The sequence below is a fragment of the Gopherus flavomarginatus genome, chromosome 2 (genome assembly GCF_025201925.1).
Source record: "Gopherus flavomarginatus isolate rGopFla2 chromosome 2, rGopFla2.mat.asm, whole genome shotgun sequence".
NCBI classification, from domain to species: Eukaryota; Metazoa; Chordata; order Testudines; family Testudinidae; genus Gopherus; species Gopherus flavomarginatus.
In genome coordinates, this window is record NC_066618.1 from 30,431,783 (window position 1) to 30,456,298 (window position 24,516).

The 24,516-nt window shown below is 39.6% G+C and overlaps 1 protein-coding gene across 2 annotated transcripts in view; it reads left to right on the forward strand.

The window, feature by feature from the left end:
- ITGB1 (integrin subunit beta 1) overlaps positions 1-24,516 on the forward strand; it is an 80,593-nt gene that overhangs the window by 50,975 nt on the left and 5,102 nt on the right. Inside the window, exons 8-16 of one of the 2 annotated variants that reach the window (XM_050939069.1) lie at positions 427-522; positions 1,741-1,830; positions 2,739-2,879; positions 3,047-3,249; positions 6,604-6,842; positions 8,302-8,524; positions 12,319-12,551; positions 15,430-15,596; positions 17,584-17,664. In XM_050939069.1, coding sequence (XP_050795026.1) covers positions 427-522; positions 1,741-1,830; positions 2,739-2,879; positions 3,047-3,249; positions 6,604-6,842; positions 8,302-8,524; positions 12,319-12,551; positions 15,430-15,596; positions 17,584-17,658 — 1,467 coding nt within the window. In that variant the 3' untranslated portion in view covers positions 17,659-17,664. The remainder of the gene's footprint in view (positions 1-426; positions 523-1,740; positions 1,831-2,738; positions 2,880-3,046; positions 3,250-6,603; positions 6,843-8,301; positions 8,525-12,318; positions 12,552-15,429; positions 15,597-17,583; positions 17,665-24,516) is intronic. The other variant, XM_050939070.1, reaches the window with a different exon arrangement.

Below are 24,516 nucleotides of genomic sequence, written 5' to 3' on the forward strand. Positions count from 1 at the left end.
AACAGATAAAACACCACACAAGGCTGATGGTTTTGATTAAGTCAAATGTATTATGAAACATGATAGGAAATATATTTGAGGACACTAACATTCGGGATTAAATCAGACTTTATAGGAAGCAATTAGGAATGTGAAGATTTGTTTTGTTTTATATTATATTATAATCTTGTCTAAAATGTGCTTATACGATACTTAACTGCCGGTAGACTCAGTGTTGCCTTAAAGTGTTTTGTGGATTTTTTGTTTTGGGTGGAGTTTTTTGTTTGTGTTTTTAAAAAAGCTTGTCCTTTAACTAAACTGTTGTTGTCTGTTTGGAAGCCTATGCTTTTTAAATTCAAAAGGCAATTTAATATTATGTAAGGTTAAAAAAATGAGATTGTTCTGCATGTGCTAAATTTGAATTAAGTTTCATGTCTAATTTTACAGGATTATCCCTCCATTGCTCACCTGGTACAGAAGCTTAGTGAGAACAACATTCAGACAATTTTTGCTGTTACTGAGGAGTTTCAGGCAGTTTACAAGGTAAAAAAAAAAAAAAAATCACATGAGATAAGCTTCTGTCTATTTTTCCAGCCAGTTGAGAGTCTGATTCTAATGATCCAGTATGCTATCATCAAAACTAATTTGATTTGAAATTAAAATTTGTGTGAAAACTGGTGACCATGAAAGTGATTTTTGCCATGCCTGCTAATTAATAAGCACTCTCTTCTTAAGCAGTTGCCTATCCCAATATCAAACCTATCAGTCTGCTTTTGTTTTTCAAGCAGAAAGTGATTTAATCGTTCTTACTTTTAGATTAGAAATAACAGTGCAGGACCTACTTTTTGCTTCGAAATACCTGAGGGGCACGGGAAAACGGAGTCAAAGGAGAATTGTGGGGAGTGCAGAGCTGAGTTTAAGGGAAAGGAGTTTTGGAAAAACACACAACTCTTAAACGTGTTTTAAAACTAGTCCTGTGAATACCTGATTTAGAGAGCTTGAAAAGGTGATTTTGCCATTTTTTGTACTTTATGATTTTACCAACAGAACTGACTTGTTTTCAGCTTCATTTGATGACAGTTGATCTCCATCTCCCTGTCTGTTTTAATGCAGCAGAAGCAAATATGGCTTATGGCTCTAAAACCTTTTATAGTTACAGAAGTATCTTCTTAATTAAATATGTCTGAATTTTTTTTAACTTAAATGAGAATATTTTTAAAAACAATTTTTAAGGCGAATACCTTCCGTTTTTATTCAATCAAAAGATATGAGAAGAATTTTAAAAGAATGCAGAATTTTCTTTCCAATATTACAGTCACTGTTTTTATTCCTTCACAAGTTACTGAAACTATTAGCAACATTTTTGTCTTGGTCTTGGGAGTTGTTCCTGGCTGTATACAGTAGAACCTCAGAGTTATGAACATCCAGAGAATGAAAGTCGTTCAAACTCTGAAATGTTCATAACTCTGAACAAACTTTATGGTTGTTCTTTCAAAAGTTTACAACTGAACAATGACATAATACAGCTTTGAAACTTTACTATGCAGAAGAAGAATGCTGCCTTTCCTTTATTGTTTTTAGTAGTTTACATTTAATACAGTTTTCATTTAATACAATGAGGTGTGTGGTTGACTGATCAGTTCGTAATTCTGGTGTTCATAACTCTTATGATCTACTGTATCTCAGTGTACATAATAAAGAAGCTTTTAGAGTGGGATTTATATTTGTGTAAAAGGAATTTACACTTTCTACTTTTAAAAGGAACTGAAAAATCTGATCCCAAAGTCAGCAGTTGGAACTCTGTCTGCAAATTCCAGCAATGTGATTCAACTGATTATTGATGCCTACAATGTAAGTTTATTTTTAATTCACGTAACTTTTATTCTTGTTCCTCTCAAACTATATTGGCATCAGTTTCTAGAGAAGCCCTCTGAGGTATGCTCTTTTTCTGAAACCTTGTGAATGGAGTAGAAGATGGAATGTTGATAATGCATAATCCTGTCAAATTCTGATGAAAAGTGCACAGCTGTATGTAAAGATTTGCATTCCCACTGCATAATCTTATTAATAATTTTTTTTCTTATTTGATACTTTATCTTCTCTTTTCAAACCCATCTAACATTAATTGTGTTTTCTTGCATCTGATGTGATCAAGAGGACATGCTTATTTTTCCCTGCATGATCTTTCCTTATTGTAAGGAGAGGAAGGAAGCTGTGCTTTTCTTCACCTCAGCAACCTTTATGTTTAATAACCTTTGAACCACGTTGTTAAGTTCTGGAGGGAAGCTACATCTGATCCTTGAATGATGATGGTAGTACTTCAAAGAATAGTGAGAGTGAGTTATAACAGAAGTAGTGAAACTTTGAGGAACTGTTAAGAAAACACTCTGGGTTGAGAAAGGACTGATAAAACCTAACGACCCTCCACAGAACCTTCTGAAAAGTGTCTTCTAATAAGGATATTGTATGTGCAATTTTATTCCTTTCCAGATTTTGTTCTCCTTTACTGTACTTGAGGCTGGTGTGTAGAGAACGTATTTTTGTGAAAGTTTCTCTTCAGGAAATCAGGTTTCAGAGTAGCAGCCGTGTTAGTCTGTATCCGCAAAAAGAACAGGAGTACTTGTGGCACCTTAGAGACTAACAAATTTATTTGAGCATAAGCTTTTGTGGGCCATTTAATAGGCTCCACCTTTATTTGTCAACTCTTTTAAAGCTAAATGGTAGTTTATTACTTACCTAATAACTAATTTTTGTTTTAGTCCTTGTCTTCAGAGGTTATCTTGGAAAACAGCAAGTTACCAAAAGGAGTAACTATCAATTATAAATCTTACTGCAAGAATGGAGTTAATGGCACAGGAGAAAATGGCAGAAAGTGTTCCAACATTTCAATTGGAGATGAGGTAATTTTTCTGTTCAGTTGAAGTGTGCAATTCATAGGTGACAGCATACATTTTTAATATCTAAAGAATTGAACAAGATTGCAGTTCTCTGAAATATTTTACTTTTTCATAATTTAGACAGAGCACCTTTTAGTAATGATGTAAGAATCCATTTGTTTTGCTTACAGGTTAAATTTGAGATTAGTGTAACCGCTAACGAGTGTCCAAAGAGAGGACAAAATGAAACCATTAAAATTAAGCCACTAGGTTTCACTGAAGAAGTGGAAATTAATCTTCAGTTCATCTGTGAATGTCAGTGTCAAAATGAGGGAATTCCTAATAGTCCAGACTGCCATCAGGGAAATGGAACATTTGAGTGTGGTGCTTGCAGGTAAATAAATGGACCTTTTATTCCTTTAGGCAAACGGGAAATATGAGCACATCGTTTCTTTAATCAGACTTCTTTTTATTTTGAGCAGGTTGGCTGGGAGAAACATGCTTGGCCGTCTTAGAGCTTACCTGTGTTGAATACTAACTTGTCTCCACAAATAGTCCTACTGAAATAAGGGAGATTATTCATGTAATAAGGCACTACCAAACATGAGTCAAAGTATCAGGATCTGGCCCTTCATGAGTTGGTCCTTCAAAGAATATGGAGGCCTTAGTATTTTTCCTGTTTCCTTATTTAAATGTTAAGACCCATTTTATATGAAAAATACTGCAAGGATCAAATAAAAATGGAGCATAAATTATAATATTCTTGTGAGCTTTAAGATTGACCTAATGTTTACCTTTGTGACATGAAGTCTGGATTTTCTTCCAAGTAGTTCACAATGCATTTTGTAAGGAGTGCAAAGATGCCTTGGAAGGAGTGCCTTGCAAGCTGGCACCAGCTGCTCAAGGCCAGAGATGAATGAAAATTCAATCCAATCAGTATTAACAGACAAGGCTTTTAAGATGCTGTGATTTTCCTCATCCACTTTCTTTTTTTTATTTATTCTTAATGTTTGGGGCTCTAATTATGTAGATATTTTCAATTTTTAAATGTTTTAAAATCCCTTAGGCTATATAGAACTATGTGCTTATAAGTATATTTGAAATTCCCTTTCATTAATTATATTTATTAGTGTTTGGTACAAGCTATGGAAATTAAACTATAAACCAAATTCTGCTTTATTACACCAGTGAAAGTCAGACTTAATTCTGTTGGCTTTACTGGAGTTGCAGTGGATATTAAAAGAGCATTTGGCCCTAGAACTGGACCAGTTTGACATCAACCCAATAATCCCAGTTTGGGCTCTTCATTTTCAAAGAAACATATCTAAAATAAAGATTATTCGTTCTTGAAAACCAGAAAGACAATCTGACAATATGCTCAACTCCTAAGAACTTCACCTTTAGGGAAGCAGGATTCAAGCTCTCAGAGTAGTGAACAACTCTGGTGCTAGTCAATACATTCCAAACGTTATTTGTATGCAGTATTGTTCTAGTCAGGTTGGTCCCAGAATATTGGAGACACAAGGAGGATGAGGTAATATCTTTTATTGGACCATCTTAGTGAGAGAGACAAGCTTTCAAGCTTACACAGAGTGCTTCTTCAAGTCTGGGAAATTACTCAGAGGATATGTCTACACAGCAAAGAAAAACCCATGGCTGTCCCATGCCAGCCAACTCAGGCTCATGTGTCTCAGGCTGCAGGGCTGTTTCATTCTTGTGTGGACTTCTGGGTTTTGCTGGAGCCTGGGCTCTAGGCTCGTACCCCGCAAGGTCCCAGAGCCCGGGCTCCAGCCTGAGCCCAGAAGTACACACAGCAATGAAATAGCCCTGCAGTTTGAGCCCCGTGAATCCGAGTTGGATGGCACAGGCAAGCCGCAGATTTTCTTTGATGTATTGACGTACCCAGAGTCTCACAGCTAAATACAAGGTGCAACAGATTGTTTAGCATAAGTAAGTAATTCATATTTCAAGGGGCTATTCAAAGTGGTGTGGACCATTAACACCTATCCTGTCATGGGGTGGGGGAAAGCTGGATTAACCACTTCTGCTAAATAATCTGCTCCACCGTGTATTTAGTGTAACACTGAGGACTGGTCTATACCAAAAAATTAGGTCAGTTTAACTGCATCAGTGAGGGGTATGAAAAATCCACATCCCCGAGTGGCATTGTTAAACTGACCTGAGCCCCTGTGTAGACACCAGTAGTGCCACCATAGCATTTTAAGGGTAGACATACCCTAGAGTACATATCTGAGGGCTGGTCTACATTAACGCTGAAAGTTGACCTAAGTTACGCTACTTCAGTTACGTAAATTGCGTAACTGAAGTCGACGTAACTTGGGTCGACTTAGTGCGGTGTGAACACCGCTGTATGTTGACAGGAGATGCTCTCCCACCGACTTATCTTCCACCTCTCGGGCAGGTGGAGTACAGATATCAATGGCAGAGCGCTCTGCCATCCACTTAGCTTATCTTCACCAGACCCACTAAATCAACACCACTGCATCCATCACAGCAATGACAATTTAGCCAGAAGTATAGGCAAGCCCTGACACCCGAAGAAGAGCTCTGTGTAAACTTGAAAGCATGTCTTTCTCACCAGCAGAAGTTGGTCCAATAAAAGCTATTACCTCACCCATCTTGTGTCTCTAACCATTATTTTTAAATTATGAAGTTTTCAACCCCTTTCCCAGCTCCCTCACATGCAATTATTTATTAACAACAAACAGCAATAGGTATTGATTTAATGGAAAGATTTCAGGAGCATATTTAATGTAGGACCTCCTTTTGCCCAGGATACTTTATATGGAATTCCCTTTGAAGTCAGTGGAAGTGGTGTGTGCACTGAATGCTTGCAGATTGGGGCATGTTTCTCTAACTGGTAAGCATTTGGAAAAGGAGTGTCATCAAATATTACCTGCCTGAAGTACTACCTGCTTCACTTTCAAGAGAGAGGTTTTTTTCTCCATGTTCCCTTTCGATAAAGAAAGCAAAGTTCCTATGTTTGCCAGCAGGGAGAGAGATTACTTTTATACATCACTGCCACTGACATCTCTATGGCTTCACATACAAGGACTAAAAGGATAATGGATTCAGTATTAAGAATAGTTCCTTGCTCTTTTCTACTCTTGAATGATTTCCTGATTAAAGCTTCATCTCTGGTTTAAGTGGCTCTCAGGTTTGTTTGTGATAACCATAAGAACCCACCTTTTATTCATAAACACTTGTTCCTGATTTTCTGAAGTGCTGAAAACCCATCACTGCAACTGAAATCATTGAGAGCTGCAGGTGTTCAGTAACCTCTGAGAATCCAGCCCTTGAATGCCCAGTGTCCAAGCGAGAATGTTTCCTGGATGGAGATTAAGTGGGGTAGAGGGTAGTAGCCATAGTAAATAGCCACTGGCACTATTTTTATATTAAAAATAAGAAGTAATCATTATCTCATTTTACAGAAATAATGGCTATATAGCCATGTTGTCACAGGTTGCAGCCCTCAGCTTTTCACCTGGAACAAGTAAGCAGCTCAGAAACTGCTTAATGGCATAGTTAGGGTCCAAGGATGGTTACACTTAAGTCTCAGCTGGCATCTAGTTTGAACCTCAAACCATTCCCTGCAGAAACAATGACTGTGACTACTGCCTTCTATCCTGTTGAATCTATTTCTTATATATATAATATTGTATGTAAACGTTTTCAGTTCCCATGAGTTTTACTCAATTTAAATTTTAGGCATATATTTTTCCTCTAGGTGTAACGAAGGACGTATTGGAAAGGAGTGTGAATGCAGCACAGATGAAGTAAATAGTGAAGATATGGATGCTTACTGTAGAAGAGAAAACAGTACAGAAATATGCAGTAACAATGGGGAGTGTGTTTGCGGACAATGTGTATGCAGGAAAAGGGAAAACACCAATGAAGTCTACTCTGGCAGATATTGTGAATGTGATAACTTCAACTGTGATAGATCTAATGGCTTAATTTGTGGAGGTGAGAAATATAATTCATAGTTGTACAGAACTTTGCAAATACATTACAGAGTGAGGCTGACAAATTTCAGCAGCAGCTGGGTGCCTTAGAGGATATGATAAATGAATATAGAGCCATTTGAATCTGGCCTGAGCAGATAGTGTCTGAAAATAGTTATCTAATAATATAATGGCGATCAGTCTGTAGCCAAGGATATGGTATGTGCTAGTAGAAATGCTAACACTTCAGATTAAATATCTTCCCTGCCATCACAGCTCCAGTCTGTGATGTAAAGTGAATTTGACAAAAGCTGTGAAATGCTATGAGAACTTCAAAAATTTAAAACACTTTTGTCTTTTAAAAGGAGACCAGGATTTATTGTACATCTCATAAATCTGACACTAGGCAAATACCTAAAATATGTATTAATATAAAATGATAAAGTAAATTATAAATTATTAAAGAGCTGAAAGCATAAATCAAGTTTATTATTTGAAAATTTCCAGTGCAATATTTGAGGGAGAGTTTTCCACTTGTTTTTACTACATGCCCCATCTAAGAAACTTTGGGCGTCTCTGACAAGATGGGTATAGTAAATGCTGAGTCAAGTGTCTTGATACTGTACTACTACACTGTCTTACTGTAACCTCTACCAGTACAAAATGAGCTGGTAATCTTAGCCAAGATACTAGTGGATATTGTTCATGTTGTATAAACCACTGGTGACTATTTGATATCCTTCCAAGCAGTCTGAGAAGAGGCCAAGGACTTAATGAACCGTGAAGAGTAACTGACCTTTTGTCCTGAGCTTTAAGCTCTTCTAAGACAAGGTTGAGGTGCAAATTATGTTGTTTACCATATGTTTGTATAGTGCCTAGCAGAGTAGGGCCCCGACCTGATTGAAGCATCTAGGCTACTAGCATGATGTACATGTTAAATTATTGTTAGAGAGAGATTGCACTGATGCTGCCAATATGCTGATTACCTATTGTGGGGATAGGGCTTCATTTTGTAATGGTCTCCATGAGTGACCTTTCATCAGCCTTTCCGGTTCTTTGATAGTGGTTTTGTGAGGAGGGAAGAGAAATGTCGTTAACTAAAAAACTCTCAAAGGAGGCAACATTAGTTCTACTTGTCATCTTTTTATCTTTGCATCAGTCAGTTTATATTTGTAATATTCCCTGATGGCAAACATTATTCAAAATGACAGGTTTCAGAGTAGCAGCCGTGTTAGTCTGTATCAGCAAAAAGAACAGGAGTACTTGTGGCACCTTAGAGACTAACAAATTTACTTGAGCATGAGCTCTTCATGCATCTGATGAAGTGGACTTTAGCCCAGGAAAGCTTATGCTCAAATACATTTGTTAGTCTCTACGGTGCCATAAGTACTTCTGTTCTTTTTGCTATTATTCAAAGTATTTCTCAGCGCCATAAAATGCATATTTACTTAAGTTTACTAAAATATTTTTTTAACATGCAGGAAATGGTAACTGCAAATGTAGAGTATGTGAGTGTTTCCCCAATTTCACTGGCAGTGCTTGTGACTGCTCTTTGGATACGTCTTCATGTATGGCTTCCAATGGGCAAATCTGCAATGGAAGAGGAACCTGTGAGTGTGGAACCTGTAACTGCACAGATGCCAAATTCCAAGGCCCCACGTGTGAAATGTGTCAGACCTGCCTTGGTGTCTGTGCAGCGCACAAGTAAGTGTCAGTACAACAAAGGCAAGGCTTTCAGAGATGCTGTGTATATGTGCGTTTTTGGTATTTACACATTCTCAACTTTGAAAATGAGGTCCTTGATATTCATTGCTGCTTCATTCTCATATTCCATTCTGAAATACAGGGATATAATCCCCTGGGGCAATAGGAGGAGATGAAATAAATTTGAGTCACAAACACACACAAGAAATACACAACTTTGACTAGATACCTTAGCTAAGATAGTTTAGTCCTTAACTTTCTTCTCTTTGTATCACAATGTGCTTTGTGATAAATAAAAATCAGTTCAGACTGGCTTTTTTTGGTATGACTCTATTTATGGGACAGTGACTGTTGCATCATAGTTAACCTTGCAACCTGGTTTCTATGTAAAGCCAAAGGTACCCTGGATTGCATCCAGGAGACTGAGTTCAAATCTCCTCATCCAATGATTGCAGTTAATATTTCTGTGTATTTCACAACCGCTATTTTTGACTAAGGACTCGTGTGCTATACAGGAGCTCAGACTAGATGGTCCCTTCTGGGCTGAGAATCTATGAATATTCCTACCCTAGGGGCAAGGACCCTCATTTCATAGATAAGATGCCAGAGATTCTTCTCTGTGTAATGTCCAACCTGGAGTGCATGTGCCTTTGATCAGAAATTTTCAGTAAAGTGCCCATTCAGTCAGTGCATGTGCTTTATGCCTCCTCATGCCCTGCACCGAAGCTGTATCGGGCTGCATGGGCAGGCTTATTCTTTAGACTAATTATTTTCTGTAATTTATTTTAAATCTCTTATTTTGTAGAGTTTGCTTTATAATCCCTTCTTCTTAAGAGGGTTTTTTTTCTTTTGAGATCCCTGTTGTCTTGGGATATGCCAGGATCTCTTGGCTTCAAGTGTTACCTTGCGTCACACTGGGAAGCCATCCCAGCTAGTGGTGGACACTTCCAGTATATCTGCTGTTAGGGGGAGTTACGTGTCCCTCAAAGCAGAGCTATGAAGAATTGGGGGGTGAAACTTAAGCTCTTAATGATGGAGCATTCGCTCCATCCAGAATCACATCCAAGCCCAGAGACCCCCAATGGACATCGGCCTCTGAGTGAGAATAGTACCCCATCATCATCTGCATGCTCACCCGGACCTACACAGCAGAGTGGGGTGGAAGTGGCCAAGGAACAGCCAACTTCAGTCTGGCTGTAGCACTGCCAGAAGCATAGTCAGCGTGTTGCAGCTGGATTCCCCACTGACCCAGTGGCAGATCACTCCACCACTGTTAGGGCCCTGGGTCGGGGCCCCACCGGCCACCCAATCCATCAGTGTTTGCCTGGCCTCTGATTAAAGGGCCCAGGGACTATAAACGATTGGCTGCTCAGCCCCGTTAGACTGGTTGGGACACTAATGCCTAACGCTAATTCCCCTGATACTTGGTGGCAGTCCTGATGGCGTGGTGAGGCAGTGTGACCTCTCTCCGATCCAAAGGGGGAGGGACAACCACCACACCACTACATATGCCTACATGTAAACAAATGTTTAGCTGATTTCGAACAGCACAGAGATACTGTTCCGTTTAATTTTCAGGATTTGAAAGTAACACAAAGTTGTCCAGAAAGAAGCCAAGGTTTTAGAGAAAGATCTGTCTGTCAATCAACCATCTTTGTCATAAAAATGACAGTTTTGATGGATTGGTTGAGAGTCTGGAACCACCCCACATCACTAAGCTGCAACTACACCATTCTATCTACCCACCCCCCATCCTTTGCAGACTGTGGCTCCCATTTTCAACTTGTGTGGGAGCAGATTACATCTGACAAGTGGGTGAGAGATTATAAAACCAAGTTACTCCATCTATCCCCCTTCTCTGTCCCTTTTCAGCGACCCTTCTCATGAGCAATTGCTGAGACAGGAAATTTACTTCCTTCTATGCATAGGAGCCATAGAACCAGTTCTAGCTCAGCACTCCAAGTATTTTTTGATCCCAAAGGCAGACGAGGGGTAGAGATCTGTTCTAGATTTAAGACTCCTAAACAACTTGGTGAAAAAACAAAGATTCAGAATAGTGACTGCCACTGCTATAATTCCATCACTGGCATTGGCAGATTGGATCTTGACCTTCAGAACAGGTACTTTTCATGTCACAATTCATCCTTCTCACAAGAGATTCCTTTGGTTTCTGGTAGGTCTGCCCAAGTAGCATGTCTTCATATTAACCTTCTAGAGTTGAGGGCAGCCAGAAATGCTTGTGTTCACTTCCTTCCATTAATCAAGGCTAAATCCATAAAATTCATGACACAATAGAATCTACATGTTCTACATCAACCATAAGGGTGGGTGGGTCAGATCCCCTTTCCTTTGTGCTGAAGCAGTAAAGCTATGGAACTAGTGTATAGCCAATCACATCCAATTACCTTCCAAGCCTATAGAGCACCGATGATCTCAGTAAGCACTTCTTCCAAGATTATGAATGGGGAGTTGGACTCGTGAACTCTGAATCACATTTTTCTGACCTGGTGATTTCCAGAAGTGGACCTCTTTGCTGCTGCCACCATCACCAACAGAAAGTGCAAACAATTTTGTCTGAAAGGAGGATTGCGGGGGGGTCTCACTCTGGGAGATGCTTTCCTTGTTCTGTGGATGAGGGACCACCTTTATTTATTCTGTCCAGTGTGTTTGGTATTAAAGATGATAAACAAGATCAAGCAAGACAAAGCCAAGATAAAAGGGCATTACACTTTTTTACACCGCTTATATTCATTAAGAGAGAATATGTGGGTCATAACCCACTTACTGTCTGAGGGGCAGGGATAGCTCAGTGGTTTGAGCCCTGGCCTGCTAAACCCAGTGTTGTGAGTTCAATCCTTGAGGGGGCCGTTTAAGGATCTGGGGTAAAAATCTGTCTGGGGGTTGGTACTGCTTTGAGCAGGAGGCTGAACTGGATGACCTCTTGAGGTCCCTTCCAACCTGATATTCTATGATTAAACCATTTTAAGGAAGGTTCAGAGTTTGATATAGAGACTACACCCTGCTTAGTACCATGGCAAACTTTTTAAAACTTTTATTAAAGATGCAGAAGAGAAAGAAAAACAGTTGAAGCATTGTAAACTATTAAATAAGGATTTCATTTTAACAATATCCTTTGATCCTTTTCTCTTTAGATGGAGACAGGTTTTAGAATAAAAACCCCTTGTTTGACAGTCTTTTAGATGGTATTAAAGAGAGTAATAACTGTCCTTTTTTGAAGAAAAGAGTAGTTAGTTAAGATGGGCTGGAGCTCGTTCCTGTTTTCTTAAAATCGGATCCTTTTTCCTAGAAGACAAAAACAAGACACACATAAAATAAAAGAGAAAAGAATAGCAAAGATAGAAAATGCAGCTTTTGTCTCACTTGTAATCTCACTGCTGGAGAAACACAGGCAGAGCACACAGTTTTACCAGGACTCTAAGACCTGTCAAACTTGTACCAGCATCAGGCTGTTTAGGACATTGCTTTTAGTTTCCTCTTTATGGTCACAAGTTTACAGCAGTGTTGCAAAATATACAGTCTTGGTCAGCTAAGCCAGACTCTTATTAAACAGAAGTAAAAATGAGAGTGATAGGAAAGAGAAGAAATGAGATGAGGAGGAAAAAGGACACATGGGGGGGGGTAGAGAGAGGGGCAAATGATAGATGACAGTCTCACATTCCAGATGATATATCTGCCTTCTTTGCCAACAGATTTTTCAATGAGATGGAAATTAATGGAGATCTCCCTTTCATGAACATGTTTAAAAGTGGTGTTACTAATTTGTATTTCAACAGGGACTGTGTTCAGTGCAGAGCTTTCAAAAAGGGAGAAAAGAAGGACACATGTTCTCAGGACTGTATGCATTTCAACATGACACTAGTGGAAAGTCGAGATAAGTTACCACAGCCTGGCCAGCCTGATCCACTGTCTCACTGTAAAGAGAAGGATGTTGATGACTGCTGGTTCTACTTCACATACTCCATCAATGCAAACAATGAAGCCATTGTCCATGTGGTGGAGACACCAGGTACAAACCCTTTATTGCATGTTTCCTTCACCTTTGTGATCAGTTCTCTGTTGTTCCTTCTGTACTCAACACAGTTGCATTGACTGACCTTTCTGAACCTTCAAACTGTATCCCAAAGTAGTATCCTTGCTCCCTGCTTTGAAACTAGGGCTGCTTGAGACTGGTGTTTGTGTCTCAGATATCGACACTATTTACAGACTCCTACGCTGACCGAAACAGATTTGCTCACATGACTTGCCGTATGTGTTATATTTAATAAGTTTTTTTTCTCCCTGTTGACGTACTTTAATCGTGTTTCTATAATTTCTTTTAATCAAGTCCTAAATACATTGATACAAATCTTTCTGGTTTGGTTCAGTTTAGAAACATGTTGCAGGTTAAAACAAAAATCACACAATTAAGTGAAATGTCACATTATATGTCCAGCTTTGTACAGAACAGCAAAAACCTCCTTTGTTTATGCTTGATTATTTCTCTTATCAGTCCTTGCTTTACTCAGACCACTTACCTTCAAGCATGGTTCTGATAGGCCTTTTATTGAATTAATCCATAATACTCAGACTTCCTGGAGGTGGTTCCATCAAATACCTATTGGCAGAGGAAAAATTGATTCAACTGTGGTTTGATCAATTTCTAGGAAGTTGGCTAATTTAGATTAATGGGCAGATGGCTTACTGTCTAATCAAGCTAACATCTCTTCTGAAAAGGACCTTTTCTTCGAACCGTAGTAGTAGGTTCCTGACTAAGTTAGTGACTTAATATAAAATATACCTTTTAGTAATTGTACACGATAGGTAGAAAGCAACGTCTCATTCTGCAGGATTATAGGAATTGATAAATCGGACAAGATCAATAGTCTGCTTAGTTCAGTGGCCAGCACCCCGTTTCAGACATAAATGTGTTACTGCCCATAATACGCATATTTGTACAAGGCTGCAGCTTTGAATGACAGCCCTTCCTCATCCCAGTTGGTGAAATTTATGCCCTGAAGTATGAGATTTGTTTATGCTTTTTTATTTAATTTTAAATGTTATTTCTGTTTAATGGAAAATCATTGCAATCTATCTACTCAGTGAAGACCAGATTTTCCCCTAGTTGCACTAGTTTAGTATGATGTCGACCCAGAGAGTTGTATGTGTTTTGCTCAGTACAGCATTTTAAAGATTCATGGAATAACTTCTCTACGACCATGAACATTGTATGGAAACTTGCATTAACTCACTATTTTTTTGGTAATGTTCCCAAAATTTCTCCTTTTACGGTTGAAATTTTCCATGATGAAGAGCATAATTTTTTATACCTTAAAGACAGCTATTTGCTAACTCAAATGACTGAATTTAAAAGCCAACAGTCACTTAGCCTATAGCTGTTACTACAAAATATCTGACCTGGCCACTTAAGGCTCACATGAGTTCAGCTCACCTAGATGGGGAGCGAAAGGGATCAGAGGGAGTCAGGAGAGAATAGGGAAAGGAAGAGGAGGAGAGGCAGTCTATCACTCTGTGCTAGGTACTGTGCCCATGTGTAATGAAGGTAACCTCATCCCAAAGGGTTTACAGTCTCAGCAGAATGTTCATTTGTCTCAGCTGACTTTCAAAATTTTGTAAAGTTCATTAATGGACTTTCTCATTTTATTTCCTTAAAAAAAAATTTAAAAATTGGTTAATAATGTTAGCATTCTGTAGGAATCTCAGCCCAACCAATAGGAGTAGGACTCAAAATCCGTCCCTTGGGGTGATTCAGTACAGTAACTATGCACCTTGACAGATTCCAGCAGTTCACCTGGGGCTTGATCTTTTCACCAATAAAGTTAATGGGAGTTTTTCCATTGACTAGAAGGGGAGCAGGATCAATCTCTTAGTTTAGGTGACTATTCAGAATTCTGTATTTAGCAAAACAGGTATCTTTTTTACAAGAGTGCTAGTTATCCTTGCCTTACTTTCTCCATACAACTTCCTCTGTATGGTTTTAGTTAATTTTACAAGTATCATTTTTGTTCTGCAATTATTCATCCTTATGAATGAAAATGTCAATCATTTTTGCATTTCCTAGTTCAACAAAGCACTGGATTCCCATGTTGAAGAAGTCTTGTAAAAATCTGTTAACATTCTGATCCTTCTGCTTCAAGGGATCATGCTATCACAATTTGGCTTTGTATAAATATTGCAACTTGAGGTAGAAACTAGGCCACACTTTTTCTATAAAGCGATAAGTATTTTGGGACTATCTGGTTAATCCACATTTACACTCATAAAGTCAATTTCCTGTCTCGTTACGTTCACAATTCATAATCAGCTTGTTCATAAGTAGTCTAGAGGTCTAATCTTAAGGCTTCAAGTGCTATGAAATTCTTAGCTCAGTGTGGTCTTAAAAGCTGATTTGGTCAACAGAAGTCATTTCTCCATGGCATCAAAACTTGCTTTCTCACTATCTGTGTGTCTCAATACTAGAATAAGAATCTTTGTGTATCTCAGTAGCTCTAATTTAGATTATTATTCACAGATGCATTTTAAATGTGAGAAATTGTTAATATTGCTCTTTACAAGATGGATGCTCTGAATGTTGCACAGTATAATTTAAATTCTTCAGCAATTGTGCTTCTTTTACATTGTGCTAAAACTGTACTAGCAGCAAAGAATCCTGTGGCACCTTATAGACTAACAGACGTTTTGGAGCATGAGCTTTCGTGGGTGAATACCCACTTCCTCAGATGCAGATGTTGCATCTGAGGAAGTGGGTATTCACCCACGAAAGCTCATGCTCCAAAACGTCTGTTAGTCTATTGGCGCCACAGGATTCTTTGCTGCTTTTACAGATCCAGACTAACACGGCTACCCTCTGATACTTAAAACTGTACTGTAATTATTCTATTCCCCAGAATGCCCCACTGGCCCAGACATCATTCCCATTGTAGCTGGTGTGGTTGCTGGAATTGTTCTGATTGGTCTTGCTTTATTATTGATTTGGAAACTACTTATGATCATTCATGACAGAAGAGAATTTGCTAAATTTGAAAAGGAGAAGATGAATGCGAAGTGGGACACGGTGAGTCATGGAACTTAAATTCAATAAAGCTACTGTTACGGAAAGTACAAAAGTTTTTGTTTGTGTGCCCCAAATATTTCAAGGTGCTCCTCTATAGGATAAAAACTGGAATACAAAAAATCTTTGTTTAGAGTTGGTCTTAAACATATCCTGTACATACTGTCAATAGCGATGAATTGTAAAAGAACATCTTTCGCCAAGGATATATAACCTGACTAGATAAGCCAGCATGTACTCAAAGATTTAGGTTTTGCGTTCTAATTACTTAAATAATATGGGCCACGCTTGTAGAAAAGGAAACAGACTGAAGTGATAGTGATAGACTAGCCCAACTTTGTTACTGTGACATCAGGGTACCACACCCTGTCTGTGTACCAAACTGTTAACCTCAAATAATCAGACAGCTTCCATTAAAAGTTGGTGGGAGTTTCATTTACATACTGTAGAAGAGCAAAAATCCTCCTTGTTTGAGTGCTTATACATGTTCATTCCACTGTAGGTGTATGCGCACCCTGGGCACAGTCACCAGAAATTTTTCCCTCAGTGGTACCCATCAGGGCAGCTGAGCGTTCTCTGGTGCTGTGTGCTCATAGCGCCGTATAAAGAGCTCCGTTGACCCGGCGCACCCTCAGTTTCTTCTTACCGACTGACAATCGCTAGAACTGTTCTCCTTGCTACGCAAGCTTTCTCAGTAGAACCTCTGTACAGTCTTGTTTGGGGATAAGGTGCAGTTATGTCCTCACTCTAGCTTCCTCCCGAAGGTGGTTTCCCAGTTTCATAGCAATCAGGCAATCTTCTTACCAGTTTTCTACCCAAAATTACATGCAAACAGCGAATAACAGTGGCTTCATTCATTGGACATAAGACATGCCCTAGCATTCTATGTAGAAAGGACCAAACCATTTCGTAAATCTACCCCTACTGTTCATAGCAATAGCTGACAGGATAAAAGGTCTCTCCATCTCTACACAGAGAATTTCTTCTTGGATCATATCGTGCATTCTCATGTGTTACGAGCAGGCGGGTGTTCTTCCACCAGTTACCCTGACTGTCCACTCCATGAGCACACACACATCTTCAGTGGCATTCCTACCACAGATTCTTGTTCAGGACATTTGCAGAGCAGTGACTTGGTTATCAGTACATACGTTCTCTGCTCTTTATGCCATTACTCAACAGTCTAGGTACGATTCCAGATTCAGTTGAGCTGTTCTGCAGTCAGCATGTCCACGAACATTAATCCTACCTCCTATGCAACTGCTTGGGAGTCACCTACAGTGGAATGGACATGTGCAAGCACTTGGAGAAGAAAAAAACGTTTCTTACCTTTCCGGGACTGTTCTTCAAGATGTATTGCACGTGTCCATTCAACGACTCGCTTTCCTACCCCTCTACATCAGAACTGGCCAGAAAGAAGGAATTGAGAGGGCGTGGGGTCGCCTGGACCCTTTGTACCAGCACTATGAGTGCATGGCATCAGAGGGTGCCCATGCCACCTCAACAGGAACAACGGAAAAATTTCCACTGACTGTGAGCATGCACACTCCTATAGTGGAATGATATGTACAACACATCTCAAAGAGCAAGTTATGGAAAGGTAAGTAACTGGGTTTTTGTTTTTTGTTTTTGCAAGAAGACCTTAAAAATATATATTCATTAAGGTCTGTGGGGAGGGTCAGTAATGGTTGAACATCAAACCTCAGTGCTGATGTACTGAAATCTTGTGGGACTCAACACCCACAAATCCTTATAAGCAGTGTTCTGCTTCAGTTATTTCCTTAGAAGGGCTTTATCCTTGTTTATTGATCTGCCGAGGGTTTTTCAGATTTGTATTAGAGTTCCACTGCTAAATAATTTTAAAAGAAAATTACTAACATAATTTTCCTTTCGATACAGCATGATCTTTCCCTCTTTTTATGATCGTTGAGAATGTTGTTTTCTTTTTTTCTGTTGAATTATTCGACATTGACCATTTCTTTCACTTCAGCAAGAAAATCCAATATACAAGAGTCCTATTAATAATTTCAAGAATCCAAACTATGGACGTAAAGCTGGTCTCTAAGTCTCAGTTTGTATTTTCTTTTCAGTTTCTTCTTTTTCTTTGCATGTCACTTTTAACTCTTTTCAGACTCAGTGTCATTGCCAATTAATCACAGTTTGTGCCTTATTCTGTTGATCTGCTTCTGCTTCAGTTCTGAAATTGTACAGAGTGGAGCTTGAAAATCTTTAATCTGTATTAACAGCAACATTGCATATTTATTAATATCAATAGTACTTGCTTGAGAATGAGTTTATATGTGAAGTTGAAGAACAGTATTTTATAGAAAGGAAAATAGAACAACAATTTAGATGGGTGGTGGAGGAACAAGAATCTCTTTGGGCTTTTCTACAGTAGGGGTTTTTTGACTGTCAGTTAACTCAAGGTAGTTTTTAGGGACTGTCCAGACTAGCCTTTACAGTTTATCTGGGATACAAATATTTGTGGCTTTACTGGAACAAACTTTTGTGGAGTATCCAGACTAGCGTTTACAAATGTATTTAATTACCTCAGTTAATGGGCAGCCAGTTAGCTCAAGGTAAAAAAACAAAAAACCCTGTCTAAACATACCCTTTAAGTGTGAAATATGTTCATTAATAATGTCATGGTTAGATATGCAACCCATTCCTAATTTTCCCATCACCACTGGCAATATCATAATCCCTTGTCTCTCAGATGTCATCTCTGGCAGGTGTCAGCAACCTTCGGCACATGGCCCATCAGGGTAATCTGCTGGCAGGCTGCGAGACATTTTGTTTAGGTTGACAGTCTGCAGGTACAGCTCCCCACAGCTCCCAGTGGCTGCAGTTTGCCATTCCCAGCCAATGGGAGCTGCGGGAAGCAGCGGGCCACAGGGACATGCTGACCACCACTTCCTGCAACTCCCATTGGCTGGGAACGGCAAACTGCGGGCACTGGGAGCTGCAGGGGTCCATGGCTCCGGACAGTCAACATAAACAAAATGTCTCACAACCCACCAGCAGATTACCCTGATGAGCCGCGTGCCAAAGGTTGCCGACCCTGATCTGTGGGAATGAGGGAAGGGCATTTTCTTCCATAGCCAACTGTTAGTCTCCTTCAGCCATAGTTTCAGGAGGGAAAGAGAGGCAGAACACTCCAATCTTCTGTCTTAAACTGTGGACTGCAGCTCTGTGCTGCTGACTGTCCCTGCTCCACTGTTATAACAGCCACCAACCATGAGGCAGTGAAGCAGGAGCTGCATCATTCCATTTGGCTCAACATTAAGCCCATTACAAGGAAACTGGATTCTGAGATTCTTAGCTGGTAGTAGCTTAGATCTTCTCTCCTCCCATGCCAGATACTGAGGAGATAGGCAGAAGGAGGTGAATGGCATCAGCCCAAAGACCTTATTTTGTCAGTCCTAAAGCACAAGAAGCAGGGACAGTGACAGCCTAACACTGATGCACAGGTCAGGAAGCCAGAGGAGCTGAGTTGCCTAAGGGAGATTAGAAGAAAGAGTTCTTAAGTGAGATTGCTCTCCTCCTACCCCAGGGTCTCCAGAGAGGGCCATGAGAATAGAGAGGAGGGGTAGGGAAATAGATGACAGGAGAAGGGCAGGGAGGGTGAGAGAGATGGAAAATCTTGCAGGGGGGAGACAGAAGAGGGGGCTAATAATGAAAATGGGAAAGGAAGAATTTGTCCATCACAATAGAATCTAAGTACTGCACCTATTATTTCACAGTGATGGAGTTTTTTTTATCGGGAAAGACCCTGGACCCATCATTTGATTTCTCTCCTACCTGGACCCTTTTCATTTTTTATGTGGTTTTACCCTGGTATTATCATCAACTCCTCATTCTCTCCCAGTTTTTCCTTTATATCTCCAAAATCCTTCCATTCCAACCATAAAAAACCTTTCTCAACCCCTGATTATTTCTTCTCAACTATTGTAATCCTGTCTATTTTCCTAAACTCTTGCCTCATGAAACATATACTCTTTTCAGTCTATCCAAAACCTAGCTGTAAAAATCATTTACCTTGTCTCTCACTCTGAACCATATCCAGCTCCATTTCCAGTCCTTTCACAGCTCTCCTGAAATTTCCTGAATGACATTTTAAGTTGGCAGATCTCAGATGGTACTAAATGTCATCATTCAGTTTTATGGCTTGGGTCATTTTTCCGCCCCCTTTCTTTGTTGATGAGTTGTCTGTGTATATTTTAAATTCTTTGAGGCAGAGGCTTATTTTGGCTTGCACAGTGCTGGGGTTAAACAAATTATGATATTCTAAAAAAAAAAATGGTTTTAACTTCTAAAGAACAGAGACTTTACTGCAATTTTTAAACCATCAGTGTGTCTTAAATCTTGAGTAAGCTGTTGAAAGTTCTGTTAAACCCATTTATTACATTTAGCTTATCTGCAATCATGTCTATTGTGAGCAACTTGATTAGACAGACATCTCTAGGATGTAAAAAATGAGCCGAAAATGTTTATCTCCCAAGCAATTCAGAAAACTTTGACATAACCTTCCTGTTCTTACCTAAGAGACCTATGGGTTTTGTAGATTGGCTTCTGCTTTTTTGCTGCTTTATTGGCACGAGGGGGCTTGTTTTTTTAAAGTTAACTTTTTGTCTTTTTCTTAACTTTAGAAATGTCAGGAATGTCAGGGTCTTCCCTGGCGTTGCTGGATGGCCTCAGCTCTATTGCTGTGAATCTGTTCAGAGCAGGGGACGAGGGTGCCGTGGATAGACTGAGTGGGTTTTCAGGAAGGAAATGGAGTGTAGAGAACCTCTCCAGTAATGGATGCTTCACTCGAGGTTACAGTAGCAGTAGGCTTCCATCAATAACTTTTAACTCATGCAGATCATAGTGGTTCCTCTCAAACCCTTTGGAGAAGAGCCATATACTGTTGCCATGGCAGGGAAACTGGCTGCTGTGTCACCACAGAATGAAGCCACTTCACTCTACTCCTAGGGTTTCCTTCTACAGGGCCCTACCACACGTTCTTCACTGTGATGCTCAGTTTAGAACTGTGTCAGTGAAAAGCACCCTACCTTATCCAAGGAGTTAACTCCTGTCCTCTAGCCGTCCAGCCATGCTTGACGTGTCTCTTCCTTTCTGTATTCTCTGAAAAAGGGATGTGCCTTTTTTGGGAGGGGTGCAGTTTCCAACATTGAAGCTTGGCAGGGGATCCACATAATGGTGTTGTTCAAAAAGACCTGATGATATTTGTGAAATGGAGTAGATAATGAGAACCAGTTCTTGAGCAAATGTCAAAAGATTCTAGAGATAAGTTTCCCACAGTCACTTGGGTCAGAACTCAGACTAACTGCACATATCATGCATATAGTTTTTGTGTTTAGATGTTCTGTGATTTGTTTAAATTGAAACAATATGTCAATGGAGAAAAAAGTAGTAAGAAGGCCAATGAAACATACTGTATATAGCAAGGTATTTAACAAACAGTAATCTAAAATGCTACACACTGTGTAATGTAGCAGAGAGAATATTGTTGCAGGAACCTTAATTATATATCTTGTGAGCTTTAAATGATCTATCCTAGGTTTTCTATATCACCTTGATATCTAAGAGGTAGTTAATAGTTTCTTGCATGAAGTACAAACCAGTCAAGTGCTTAAAACAGTACTGTTCGGAGGGTATGAATGGAAAAATTACTTCTGCAGTTATCTGCAGTGTTGTAACAGTGTTGGTCCCAGGGCATTTCAGAGACAAAGTGGGTGAGGTAATACCTTTTATTGGACCAACTTGTGTTGGTGAGAGAGGCAAGCTTTCAAGCTTCACAAAGCTCCTCTTCAGGTCACCTATGAAAGCCCAAAACTTATCTCTCTTCACCAACAGAAGTTGGTGCAGTAAAAGATATTACCTCACTCAGCGTCTCTCTCTTATACAGCTATGGCAGTTGCAGTTTCCTTTTAAGATTTTTAAGCAAAATGTGTGGGAATCCACAAAGAGACTTACGGATTACAATGCTGGGCATCATGGTGCCTAGAAAATCTCAGGAACAACACTGAGATTCACACAGCAGGCTCCCTGTACAATGTAAATGGGAGGGGGGAGAGGCATCTAAGAATGCAATCCACAAAAACAAGCATATTAGGTAGGGATTATTAAGCATATTAAGCTAAGCAATGGGAGATGCCAACTGGAGAAGGGGCACTGAGTCCCTCCCCCTCTCAGAGAATGGTGCTTAAGTCTAGACTGCAGGGAGGATTTTAAATGCCTTCTTAGCACGGCTGCCAGTTGGGCTCCATGTGCAATTTAAGTGGCCAAATGCCTGACTTCCCCTGGTCCGTGAATCACTCCGGGGCTTAGGTGGGAGATAAGTGTCCAGATGCTTATAGGGAGGTAGCAGTGCACATAATCAGATGCAGAAACATAAGCACCCAGGGAAACTTTAACCTGAAAAACTTGTGCTGAGTGAGTTAAGGCACCTATAGATTTGACAGGAGTTTTGTGGATTCCAGTGGAGCCAAAACTGGGATTTGGGCACCTAAGTCTGGAATTTAGGTACCCAGATCTTTTTATGGATCCGTCCCAATGTGTTAGAGTTTTAATGAGAATATTTTTAGCATAATTTTGATATATATATTGGGGCAAGTTAATGCGAAAATGTTCTATCTTAGCCAGCCAGACAGAATACATGTGGGATCTAGACTAATACAATGTTAAATTTGTAAAGTTATTGTTAAATTAATGAGGCAGATATGAATCTGAATTTGTTGCATTTTTTTATAATAGAGTATATCTAAATGGAAAGCAAAAGCTATTGACTTCTGCTAATCCTTGTATAAAAGTGAGCATTATTGATGTTATAGGTATGCCTAGATCAGTGATTCTCAAACTTTTGTACTGGTGACCCCTTTTACACAGCAAGCCTCAGAGCATGACCCCCTTTATAAATTAAAAACACTGGTTTTATATTTAACATTATTATAAATGCTGGAGGCAAAACGGGGTTTGGGGTGGAGTCTGACTGCTCAGGATCCCCCATGCAATAACCTTGCAACCCCCGGAGGGGTCACGACTCCCAATTTGAGAACTCCTGACCTAGATAGTGTTTCAACAGGTGTAGTATCTATTAACCAGGAAGCTAGAACAAAGCTCCAATCTTGCACTGAAAAACATGGTCTGTCCCTTACACTTGCGTGCAGCCCTTTTTGAAGCCATTGGGGCTCTATGACGTCACAGGAGTCTGCCAGTGCAGTCCTGTTTGAAATGGGCCTACATGATCAGTTGGGAACTTCTAGTGCACTCTAGTAGGGTCCATGTGGGCAAGTTAGTGCATGACACTCTGGTGCGCTCTAGGATTTACACTCCACCTGGTGCACACTAATGCACCATGTAGATAAGCCCTAAGATTCTTGGTCTCAAGTTAAGTGTAATTAGTTCTACTGTATGAATACAGTGTGAACAGCTAGTGTTTCTAAAATCATTTCAGTTAAACTGTGCATGACGTTTAGGTGGGCATGTGATAGAAATGGTTTATCTGCTAAATTTGCCTGTTAAATGTGTGCTCATTTTGATTTACACTGTTTTATAAATGAAATATACATCTTCCTTAAATAAAAACGGCAATACACTTATCTTAGAAGGTAAGATATTCTGTGGAACTCCATAGCTAAGAGGTTAATAATGGAAAATACTCATTCACATCTTAGTTATCAGTCAAAATTCAGCACAGATTGGTAATAACCAAAAGTTAGTACCATTCAGTGGTAGCCAATGTGAAATGAGTTTGGTCTAGTGATCAGTTGTCCACTACTACATTGTTAGTCTTAGCAGAGAGGCTGCAGATCGAGTGGGTCACAAGAGACTGAATTATTTGCACATTCCTAGGAGTGGTTACTCCAGCTCAGATTTGAGAGAGACAGGTCAGGTAGCACGAGGAAGTTTGCATTATTATTGCCTATTTTGTACTTAATAGAGGACATCAGTCTCTTGTTGACACTACACGTAAACACTAAATTTCATACAAATGTAAGAAAAGCACAGATATTCTCTGACTTTTTCCCTATGACTGGTCATCTGCTAAATGAAGGGGTATATAAACTTCAAAGCCTCTGATCTCTCTTTCTTCAGCATTATATTTAATATATATCAGCTGGTCATCTATTTCCAGAGGATAAATGTAGACCGAATATGGATTAGACCCTGGGAACTCCTGAGTTCTAATCCCAACTCTTACACTGATTCTCTATTGTGGCCAGCTGCAAGTTATTCAACCTGTTTGCCTCAGTTTTCTTATTTGTAAAGTGGAATTAATGCTTGCTTACCTCCCTGGAGAGTGTTGAGGGTAACTTATCTGTAAAGTGTTTAGAAGATTTAAAAAGCTACATAAGGGCAAAGTTAAAATATGTATATTGCCTAAACAGCTTGAGATTCTCCTTCCTTACTAAGGATTATTTGCATATCAAAATTGTTTGCCAGAGTCGGATATGAATGGAAACAGCATCAAGACTGCCTTTGTTGTGTGCAAGTGTGTGGCTGTTGTGCCAGCCACCAGCTACATATAGTATCCCCCTACTACATGTAGTATACACACACTGTATTATAGCCTTCGTTTAGTTAAATATGCACCCAGACTTCTAGAAATCAATAAAATCACTTGTTCTTTATTGTACTAAGGTCCACAGATCCATTACAATGGTTTTTTCAGCTCAGGGGAAGAACATTGGCAGCAATGGAATGCCCTGACCCCTGAAGTTTCTTCCATTTTTATCACTTCCACAGTATATTAGCCAGACCTCTCTGCTGTACAGCTTTTTATTTCAAATTTCCAACTAACAGTTTAGCTAGCTAATTCCCAGCCATGTCACAGGGCTGCATTTGCCTTTTGCAGAGATTGCCCCACAGCTCCACTTCAACTTCTGAGGTGTTTGCAGCAGCTGGTGCTTCTCTGGGT